Source organism: Alligator sinensis, unplaced genomic scaffold (assembly GCF_000455745.1).
Source record: "Alligator sinensis unplaced genomic scaffold, ASM45574v1 scaffold1164_1, whole genome shotgun sequence".
Classification (NCBI taxonomy): domain Eukaryota; kingdom Metazoa; phylum Chordata; order Crocodylia; family Alligatoridae; genus Alligator; species Alligator sinensis.
The window spans coordinates 932,908-944,199 of NW_005842225.1; the positions used below are offsets into that span (position 1 = coordinate 932,908).

At 55.6% G+C, this 11,292-nt stretch overlaps 1 protein-coding gene across 1 annotated transcript in view; it reads left to right on the forward strand.

Annotated features, from left to right (window-relative positions):
• Nucleotides 1–7,236: 7,236 nt before the first annotated feature.
• The window catches only part of CACNG3 (calcium voltage-gated channel auxiliary subunit gamma 3), a 64,057-nt gene continuing 60,001 nt past the window's right edge, over nt 7,237–11,292 (forward strand). Inside the window, exon 1 of the mRNA XM_006027150.2 lies at nt 7,237–7,279. Within this exon, the coding sequence (XP_006027212.1) occupies nt 7,237–7,279 (43 nt within the window). The remainder of the gene's footprint in view (nt 7,280–11,292) is intronic.

Consider the following 11,292-nt stretch of genomic DNA (forward strand, 5'->3'; position numbering starts at 1 on the left):
TGTGCACATGCACCTTCAAGGGCAGGCTGCACGGATGGGCTGTGCATCCGCGCCATCAAGGGCAGGATGCACGGATGGGCTGTGCACCTGCACCTTCAAGGGCAGGATGCACGGATGGGCTGTGCACCTGCACCTTCAAGGGCAGGATGCACGGATAGGCTGTGCATCCGCGCCATCAAGGGCAGGATGCACGGATGGGCTGTGCATCCGCGCCATCAAGGGCAGGATGCACGGATGGGCTGTGCATCTGCACCTTCAAGGGCAGGATGCACGGATGGGCTGTGCATCTGCACCTTCAAGGGCAGGATGCACGGATGGGCTGTGCATCTGCACCTTCAAGGGCAGGATGCACGGATGGGCTGTGCATCCGCACCTTCAAGGGCAGGATGCACGGATGGGCTGTGCATCTGCACCTTCAAGGGCAGGATGCACGGATGGGCTGTGCACATGCACCTTCAAGGGCAGGGTGCACGGATGGGCTGTGCATCCACACCTTCAAGGGCAGGGGAAGCTGGACCCTTGCTGGGAGAGACGGCGGGTAGGAAGCTGATGGGATGGATGGAGCCTCCTCCCAGTCCAGACCCATTTTAGCTGCAGGCGCATGCCATCACGGGAAGGAGTAAGCTCCAAATGAATGCCCAGCTTCAATGGGCCTGTGAAGACCTGCCGCAGAGGGGCGCAGAGTGGAGCCCGCTGCAGGGAAAGTCTGGCTGGAGCATGCACTTGCCCTTCCCTCCGGACGTGGCAGCATCTCTTGTGAGCAGGAAAGGCGTGTTTTTCCAGGATGCCCCCCAGCACGTTCGCTGGGGCCTGTCTCGCACACGCACGTGCTTGCTCTTTGTCACGCTTCCCGGCGTGGTCCCTCCAAGGGAGACGACTCAGTTGCAAGCAGCTGGGGAGTGTCACTGCGATGTGCCGCTCCTGTTTGAAAATGGGAGCAAAATGACTCTCGCGACAGGTAGCAAAGGGCACGTTGGGGAGCGCGGAGGAGAGGCCCGGGGAGAAGTCCGGGCTCACGGGGACAGCTGCTCTGCGGCCCCCAAACGCTGCGTGAGCCCAGCAGGACTGAGGCAGCCCCTTGAAGGAGCACCCTAGGACAGAGGCCACGTGTAGCCTTGCTGCCACTTCATCAGTAAAGAGAAGCCGGAGGTGAATTACGGCGCCGGGCTGGGAGAGGAGCCTTGAGGGTAAGTGCACAGCCGTGCTCTGCACACAGACAAGTACATGCATTTTCATTCAAGCCACCGTGTAGCTGTCAGGGCACAAGGTATTCAATCACCGAGTGACGGGCCTCTTCCCTACGTGCCTCTGCTTCCCGAGCAGGGGAATTGCAGCCCACAAGGACTGTGCAAAGCCTTTGGCACTCGCTGACAAGATAATAAACCAGCGGTGGGGCGTAAAAACGCAAGTCTGCCCTTGGCTGCAGAGCGCTCGCTCAGGCTGGGGGGAGACGGCCTCAAATGCAACACGGGAAGACCGCTTCTCCAGTTCGAGGGGGCACGACGTGACCGACGCGGTTGTGTCTTCCAAGACGAGCCACGCGACGTGTGCGTCGCCCCGGCAGTGTGGCTCTGCTGCCAAGAGTCGGGGCACGTGCCATTTGAAAATGTCCAAAGCACCGCTGCTCGTAACGCTACGTGCTTCATTGCAGGGCCGAACAGAGCAATGAGTTGTGGGGGAGAAGCACGCATCTCCCTAAATCTGTTGGGTCCCCATCGCTGGTAGGCGTAGCTCGTGCTCCTGATACCTCAGGCCTTTTGTAGCCGGTATCGCAAGCACCCACCAAGTCTTCCCCCCTTCCCTTCCAGCTGGGTGGGCTTTGCACTGGGGCTTGGGGTCTGCAAGATCCCAGCTGCTGCCTGGCGGGGAAGGAGTGAGCGTGGTTCAAAACACGCGGGCACGTGTGAAAGGCTATAAAACCCTGGAAGAGATCCTCTTGCATTGTCTAACTCTACCCCAGCTGGGAAGTTTGGTCCCGTACAAGGGATCCTGGTCTCCCTGAAAGCTGGACATCGTGGCCCTAAACTTGAACTTGAGCCTGACGGCGGTCACCCCCTGTGACTACTCCAACGTGCAACACGGGCACTGTGGGAGAGACTTCTTCCCCGCTCTCTCCAGCTAACAAACAGCCCTGCCTGGATCGTTTCGGTCGTCCCATAAACTACTGGGACCTTTTTCTAGCAATGGGACCTGTGCTGCGACTTGCATGGGGATTTCTGTTCTCTTGCTGGCCGCCCTCGGTGGTTCCCATCTGCGTGTTTTCTTTACTGATGAAGTATTTCTGGTGCTTAGACTATGTCTTCGCTGCTGCTGGGCTTGCGTCCCAGCCCAACGCCTTGGCCGTGGTAGAGCCAGCCCGTACCTCGGATGACGCAGGCAATATCCTCGGTGTGCACGAGTACAAAAACGTCACCGCTGCCCTCCCAAGCGCGGTGGGTCTTCAGTCCTAGCCGCAGCACGTCAGCCTACCTGCTTTGCTGCAGCTGTGAAGCCTGAATTTTTGTGATCATCAGAATCGGAAAAGGTTGCAGCTGCGTAATTCTTGCATTTATTTTTTTTAACTTCAGGTTTTTTGGCCCAGTGTGTATTTTCTATATGACCCTGGAGAAAATCACATACTCCTCTTGAATGAAATAGCTGGAACGGTGTGGAAACCGCGCGATCCCAGAGCTCAACTAAAATGTCAAACGCTTAAAAATACAAAAAAAAAAAGGGAAGAAAAGGCATTCACATGCTACTCCTAAACTTTTGTTGGCTGGTTATTTTGTGGATATCAGGAAATTGTACTAAATGCTTATTTCCAGGACCGGGGCATGTTGCTTTCTCCAGGACTTTTAATTTCCCCTGTGCATTACCAATCTGTGTTTCCAGTGGAAGTTTTGCATGCTGAGACGCTGTTCTTTCTAAAGCTGCCGGATAAGCGGGGAGAAGCACTTCTTTTGTGAGCTCCGTGTCCTTTCTGTAACGTGCTGTGCTCTCATCATGTCTCAATTTGCCTCTTTTGTTGGGTATTTAAAGTGAGCTGGATAAATGCGTTTCTGTTTTTGCACACTGTACCTGATTGCATTTATTGTATCACGGCGGCTGCTGAGTGTTTGAATGTCGCGTACCTAATCTAATGTGTATTTCTTGAAAGAAAAAAACCCCTGCGAGCGTTTCAGATCAGCTATCCCATGAGCAAATGTGAAAGAGCGGCAGCAAGCGTCCCTCCCAACACCCGAGGTTGCTCACGTCTGCCGGGTTGAATGACTTTCCTGCTTTCTCTCCTTGATGATTGTGTTTAATTCTGTGCTTTCCGTTTAACAGAAGGACAAGCGAGACGCTTCCAACTTCGACAAAGAGTTCACCAGGCAGCCTGTCGAACTCACTCCTACGGACAAACTCTTCATCATGAACTTGGACCAGAACGAGTTTGCTGGATTCTCCTATACTAACCCAGAGTTTGTCATTAATGTCTAGCCGCCCTGGCTCTGCAGCCCCAGCCGGCCGATCACCTTGTACATACGACACCAGTCTTCCGGGGTTAACGGTGCATCCATGCATATCCTCATCCGAAACACGGAGATAGCTTGTTTTAGGAGGCCTTTCTATGTACGTGTCACTTGCTAGCTTGGTTTCTACATCTGGAAATGTTTCGTTTTTGAGTGAACAAGCAGTAATACCTGTAGAAGCTGCGATCCATAGTTACTGATTTTTAAACCGGTCAGAATATTGTCTCGAATACCAAATTGCTACAGTCTTTGTAATTTTTGAAATGGGATGCTGAAATGCTGGTCAACTTCTCGTTATTCACCATTTGTTTCCTTTGAATGCTAAGCATGGTTGGTATTTTAAACCGTTGTGCTGAAGCTTGCCATGACTGTGAACTTGTCCTAGAAGAGCCTTTTGTGCAAGACTTGAAATGGTTAACCCTGGTCAATGTGGAGAAATCTGCTTATAGACATGTTTATATTTTTAACTGCATTGTATATCCAGTAAAGCTGGCTCGATGAAGCGGTCTTCCTCTGTCGCCTGCTGTCGACGTGTGCATTTCCATCCATTTTTCTTTCCTAGATTAATTACTCAGGCATGAGACGACACAATGAATTTCATTCCAGTCCTTGTAAATCAGAGCAAGGCTTTTTGCTTTTTTTTTCCCCTAAGTAAAAAGGTGAGATTTTTTATTTTATTTTAAAAACATCTGGAACAGTTTGCAGTTTTGATATACTGTGTCAGCACGCTCATAAATCTTTCTCCTGTTTTGTCACAGACACTGCTGCAAGTTAGCAGCTCTGTAAAGCATATTAATTATCTGCCAAAACACACACATTCGTAGTCTCAGTCTAGTTAGCGACTGAAAAGATGCCCGCTAGGAGCGGGCAGCACCGAGGGCTATTTCTAACGGTAACTTTTGTACTATCCCCGCTCCGCTATATGATCTAGACGATCGGTATAAGTGATTCTCCACGTGCCTGGCTTGCTTCGTTTTGCTGTAGGTCCTGTTTCCGGGGATTTTATCTAGCAATCGAGGACCATTTGAAAAAAGAGCGACGCCAAGTGAGATGTTTAATAAAGTCTCGATCCGCGCATAGCCGTATGGAAGAGACCAGCCAGGCGAGGGGCACGGGCTGTCTTTCAGCTGGCTAAACATCCTTACTTGTTCCCGGTCTTATTTAGACACAACACAAGTGTGACGAGCGTGTCGTACACTTGGAGTCGCTGGTTGCTATTGCTCTCTCTGGGTATGAGCGGGGCTGGTTTCCAAGGGTTTGGGGGGGGGTTTTAAATGCTACCCATTTGAATGTAAATACACGTTAAACCTTGATTACGGGAGTATAGAGGAAATACCAGCTTGCAGGGCTTTTATGAAACATCAGACTCTACCTTTGGGGATCTATTTTTAATGATTTATTAATAGGGGGGGAAAAAGCTTTAGGAGCAAATGTCTTTAGCTCATCGGTAGGCCTAATGCCACGAAGAGTGTGCAGACAGCCGCAGATACTCTGCTCCATTTAAACGGGCCCCCGAACTTCATGGAGGGCGTCCCAGCGGGGTTTGCAGCAGAGGGGATGGCCGGTCTCCTCGGGCCCTCGGTGACCCGCGCTGAGGAAGCAAAGAAAATGAAACGCCAACAAAAATGTAAAAAACAGGCCAACCCCAAAACTGCAAATTGTGCCAGATGGATCGGGAGGTCCACGGGGGATTTTGCATCAGGCCAAGGCCAGAGACATGGTTTCCCCTAACTCCAACACATTTTGCAGAAGACGCCCCAGCCTCTTCCGCAGCTTTCCAAGCATGCGACTTGCTGTACCGACTGTCACTTCCAAATGTACCGCTGCAGAGTTTGTGCTGCTCCAGTCGTGGATGGCTTTAATTTGTCTCTCTCGTTTCTTAAAACCTGCCTCTGTTGCCTCAGTCTGCCCAATAATGGGACATCGCGATTGCCCTTGTATCAAGGCAGCCACCCTGGTAACTCGGCCGCGAGTGACTTTGTGCACGGAGGCTGGCAGACGGAGTTGGGTCTCTTCCCTGTAGACATTTCCAGGTCTGAGCGATGCTTCTGCATGAAGCAGGATTTGCTTAAATGCTGAGCAGCTCAGGCAGCTTCTACCCAAAGATTACCCCCGTCCCCCAACCCTGCCACAGCCCGAGCGCTGGATTTGCTCGTGAGGATAGACGGGTCCGGCTCAGGTTTGTACAATGAAACGTGCACATACATTTTTGCAGACATCCCGTCCTAGAAACGCTTGACAGAGCCCCGATCCAGGGGCCCTTTCATGAACCAGTTTGCTCACCTGCTTCCCTTCCTGCAGGATTTAGGACCTGGAGCGTGTACCGTCGTGACCCCGGTCGTACTACCGCTGCCAAGGGGTTTATTGCAGGGTGTTTTTGAGATTGCTTTTGGTGAACAAGAGTGCCGGGGAAAAGCCTGCTGCTTTGCTAATGCTGATATGCAAGGACTCTGCCAAGGAAGAAGAAGGTGACAGCGGTTGACTCTGCTTCTCTGTTGATTTGTGGTAGACAGGGAAAAAACAGCTATTTTAGACAGTCTCGGGAGGCCTCAGGCAGGGCTTTTTACCGGTGCTTTCTGGTATGTGATGGACACCTGGTAACCTGGATGCTGCACGGTGCAGAGTTGCTACTCCCTGGGCATGGATGCATGCAGTTTGGAGGGACATGTGGATTATAAAGGTCTGTGAAACAGGAGGGCAGGGTGCTCCTGGGCAAAAAGGGGAAGGCATTTCAGCCTGGAGGTAGGACAGAGCAAAGTCTGTGTTGGCTAGCAGGCTGCGTGGTCCCGGCACAGCGGTGTAGCCAGGGCTGCCTCTGGAGCGTGGGACCCAGGGTGCGGAGTAGTGTAGCACAGGCCAGGTGACAGGAGGAGTCGCACGGGCATAGGGAGGGCTCGGTTCCAGCCCTGCACCAGGCTCAAGTCCACGGACGTTAGTGTTTCAGCTCTGGGAAGCCAGTCCCGGCAGTGCCGATCCACGTGCCCCCGGTGAGGGCTGGAACAGGATGGGCCGGGCGGCGGGGCACGAGGGTGCATCTGGCACTCGCTGCGTGAGCCGTGCCCGATTGGGAAGTGCACAGGCCTGCTGTACAGGTGTCAAATCTGCACAGGTTGGACCTGCGCGTGGCAGGCAAGTGGGGTTCGGGGCACGCGCGTGGCTTGGCCTTTCCATAGGTTCCCCTGGTGTTTGCTTGTGCCTCGCTAGTCAGCACCCCAGTAAATCAGGCCCCTGTGGAGCCGTAGGTAGAGCTCCCTGCAAGGAGACAGCCCGCTCCTGCACCCAGCTCGGCGTGTGGTGTCGGGCTGGCGTCTGCCCGGGGTCCGTGGCATGAAGGTGGATGGAGGCAAGGTGGGCAGAGACTGAGCTGCGTTGGAGCCGGTGTCGTGCAGGTAGAGCAGGGAGGTGCCACTGCTCTTCTCCCCAGGCTGTTAGGAATGAGCTCCCCGCCATTCGTACGTGCGTGAGAGCTGAGCGCTCTTGTTTCGGGCTACTCGGAGCATCTTGCCCCTCAGATTTACTGACTCCCTTGCTCCACGAGGCTCCACTCTCATCCCTGTCGGGCCACGGAGATTTATTTGGTTGTCAAAAAATAGCTACAAAGCAAAACTGGCAGGTCTGTTTTGTGTATGTGCTGGCTTTGGCCCGAGCCCTGGATCTTTATTGTAGGAGAGAAATCTGGGTGCTGAGGTTTGGGTTCCCTGTGGTTTGCTGACGCCGCGTGTCTGAGCTGGTCTTGAGTCCCGCGATGCTCGGCTGCCTCGTGGGCCGGCTCCTCGTGCGAGCTGACGGTGAGCACCAGTCACCGTGTTTCACAAGTGCCCGAGGTCGGCCGGTGGCAGGTGTTTCGGATGTTGCCCGTGTTTGGCTGATTCCAAGTGCCTTTGGTGGTGCCCAAAAACAAACCGCTTCCCCTGGGGGATGCTTGTGCCAATGTGGTTGTTCTCGCACGTCTCGCCGGGGCACGGGGACCACCAGTTCGACCAACACGGGGGGAAAGTGAACCGAGGGCTAGATTTAAAACAGTTCCCTGTGCCGTGCCGAGCTCCACCTCTCCCCACCCCAGGAGGCCAGGGCTTGTGTCAAAAAACTCGCTGTCTGCCAAGGGGAGGAGTAGGGCATAGGACACGAGGTCCTGAGGTTAAAGGCTCCTACGCACACTCACTTGCACGGAGGGCACCAGTGGCTGCTCCAGTTGCATCCCAGTTAGAGCAGGGTGGGCAGCACGAATGGGTCTCCCAGCCACTCCCCTGGGAAGAGCACAGCACCATGGTTAACCTTGCTGCTACCAGGAGCGATCTGGGACGCTGAGTCCACGATTAGTCCCTAGGTGACCTTGGTTACATCACTTAATCTCTCTGTGCCTCGGTTTCCCACCTGCATGATGGGAGATGACAACACCGTCCCTCCTCAGGGCGCCAGGGACCGGCCAGGTCTGAGATCCTGAGACACAGCTGCAAAGTGCTGCTTCGGCCCGGCCGCACATCCCCCGACCCTCGAGATATCTGCAGGACAGACACGTGCCAGGGCAGACCCGTCGCGGCGATCCCATTCTTGTCGTTAGCATCGTTATCGTGATCAGCCTCGTGATGATTACTATTGGTGGTGGTGCAGCAACACCTAGAGGCCTCCAGCAGAACTGGTGACCCCCGTGCAAGCTGCTGTACAAGCGGCTTCCCCCCTCAGTAAAGGTAGCAACGGGCTAGGTAGGAGAGCAACGCTATAGAGAGGTGACATGCCCAAGGTCATCCCGCAGGTCAGTGGCAGAGGTGGGAAGAGGTCCTTCCTGCGCTCGTGCCCCAGCCACCAGCTGCGGTGCTTGTCACAGGTTTCCCGAGGCCACCTGGGCTCCCCTCTGTGCACATCCCCTGCGGCTAGACATCCCACCAGCCCCGAGACGTGGCAGGGTAGTGCTGCGCCTCTGCCGCCCCCCGGTTGCAGATGGGGGCCAAGAGCAGCCAGTCGCAGGGAGTCGGTGAGGGGGACTTTCAGCACAGGGTGGCAAGGAAACTTCCTGTGCAAGCAACAGGGCTTATATTGCTTAAACTTCTCGAGCTAACTGGAGCAAACAAATGCTGCGGGTCCTCTGCCTTGGCCGTGCGGTTGTGTCCTGGGGCCTGTGTGACGCTCGGGGCGTGGACGTGTCCTCCCCGGTCCAGACTGGCTCACGTCCCAGGTGGCAATTAAAAGAAAGATCCCACCCAACCCTGAACACAACCGTGGTCAGTCAGTTTGTGTTTGTGAATCTGATTTTGCCTGCAAGTGTCCAGCCACCTCTCCACGATCTGTGTGTCTGCTAAAGGATTCTCCCTTTTAGGTGGACGTGTAATCTCTGTTCTGTTGGCTGCATGTATGACAAAGAAATAAAATATATCATTTTAAAGGAGCCCGCATAGCTCGGTCGTCCTTTGCTGCGGGGTGTCGGGAGACTTGCGTGCACGTGTTGGAGGGAAGAGGTGGTTATCCGGCAGGACTCCAGAGCGAGTCGGCTGGCGTGGCCTCAGGCACGCTTTAGTTGGGCAGCTCTCGGAGGCCACCGGCTCGTCGAGCTCCAGCTCCTCCGTGTCTGCCTTGAATCTTGCAGCGGATAACGTCGAAGCAATCCATCTCTTGCCGCGAAGCAGACGGGTGTCCAGAGAACAGACCCCTGGCTGGACACCAGCCCCACCGTGTGCTACGGGAGCCTGTCCTCTGGGCGATTCCTCCTCACAGGAGCCGGCGCTGGCTCTCCAGCGGGGTTGGAGAGGAGTCCCCTGCGAGGTGTTTTGTTGCAGGGGTCACCGGGCTGGCCCCTGCCTGGCGGGCTTTGCAGGGAGCAGGGACAGAGGGGCTCCATCTCCCAGTTTTGTTTCATAGATGCTCGCGAGCCAGGTCCTGCATCCCCCGCTCGGGCGGGGTGTGAACTCTGCAGCCGCTTCCACCTCTGCATCCCTGCACGTCCAAGTGACGCAGCTTCAGAGGCCGCGTCTTGTCGCTGTCCCAGCCGAAGCCCTAGAGAGACCGTCCTTTTGACCTAACCCCAGGCAGTGAGTTGGCTCCTGGGTGTACGTGGCTCCCAAACACTCACTGCATCTTCCAGTAAATTCCCTCTCATGGATTTCAAAGACTCGCATTGTTTTGCAGTGTGCCGCTTTGCACACGCCTTCCCCAGGCACTGGTGTTCTGGTTGCGGGTGGATGCATGATTGTGCTCAGGGCCTTACGCTGCGCACACGCGCCCCAGTGTGCTGCAGGGGAGGTGGTCCCAGGCTTCACTGCAGGAGCTGGGAGGCTTGCTTTCTTTTCCTTTGGCTCTCTTGAAGCTCTGATACGGCCCTTGGAAGATGGCTCTGGTCTGTGCAGCCCAGGGGTTTGGCCGGCTGGGAACTTTAGCTAATTTTTAGGTAACGCACGTTAATTCACACCGTTGCAAATGCAGGTCTGGAAGCTCCACGAATGCTCCTCTCTGCTCTTCACCCCGCGCAAGGTTTTTATGCAGGTAAAGCCATTCATGGGGGCACCAGGGGCCAGCTGAGACCCTCCGTTTGGCAGGAGGATACAGGGCCAGGCTGCAGTCTTGGCCCAGCTTGATGATTGAGACTTGCCTATAGGGCGCTCCCCCGGCCATGCTACGGCCCGGCTAACCTGACACAGGGATGCTTCCCTGCTCACCGGGGAGGGGGACCTACAGGTAGACTAATTAGCCTAGCCACCCAGCAGTGCTAATTAGCTCACCTTCGGTATCACCTGGACATGGCTGAATTGCTTCTAGGTCAAGAGGTGGCACGGAAGAGCTGCCGTCTTGCGTCAGACCAGAGGTCTCTCCTGCCCGGCATGCCGTTGTTGCCGGCAGCTGATGCTTCAGAGGAAGAGCATGAGAAACAGGGCACGTCCTGCACCTCGCAGACCCTCCCCGTGCCCTGCAGCATGTGGGGGGGCTCTGCTTCCTGGCACGGTAAGTGTGTGGCGTGGCATGGACGTGTCCGGGGGACGTGGCTCCCCGCCCTGGGGTGCAGCACTCTTGCATCTGCTGGCCCCTTGCCCTTTTTATGAAGGAGGTTTCCCTTCAGTTCCTTTCATAGCCCTTCAGATAAGATGCACACCCCTGGATACCTCCTGGGAGCTGTTCCCCGGACAAGCAGGCTGGACCGGGGCTCATGGTGCCCGTGCAGGGGAATGGGAACAACCAAAGGAGGCTGCCACGGCTCGCCTGCTTTCCTGTGCAAGTCTGCATCCTGGACCTGCGCCCATGTAACGAGCCCGAGAAGAGCGCCCCGGTTGTAAAGCCGCGAGGCAAATCTCTCAGCTGCCCATCCCTTTGCAGAGGTGCCGCACAGCAAAGCGGGAAGGCAATGAAGCCAACGGGCTCTTTGCTCTTGCAGGGGTGCAGAAATGCCTCCGCACCCCTTTAGCTCCCATGCAGCCTGCGGGGCAGGGTGATGCTCGCCTCCATTCCCAGAGGGCTACATTGGGACCGCGGCTGTCCTGCCAGCGGGGACCGGGTTTCAGCTGCAGCCAGCCAGTAATCAACCTGGATACCTGCAGCAACCTGTGCTGCCCTGGGTTCAGGGGGTTGCAAAGCCGGGTGCATTTCCTTCCTCCCCTGCCACAGTGATAACCAGCTGGGTAGCTAACCAGGGGCTCCCAGAAATTTGCACCCCTGTGCAGGGTTGCAAAGGCCGAGGCTCACTTAAATCCCACCCCGAGTAGCGCATGGGCTTTGCGCAGGGCACTGCACTGGGGAGAGGGTGGCGTCCGTCACCGGCAACTAAGAGACTGCCCTGGCCAAAGCCGAAGTGTCCCCAGACTTCCTCACAGAGCCACAG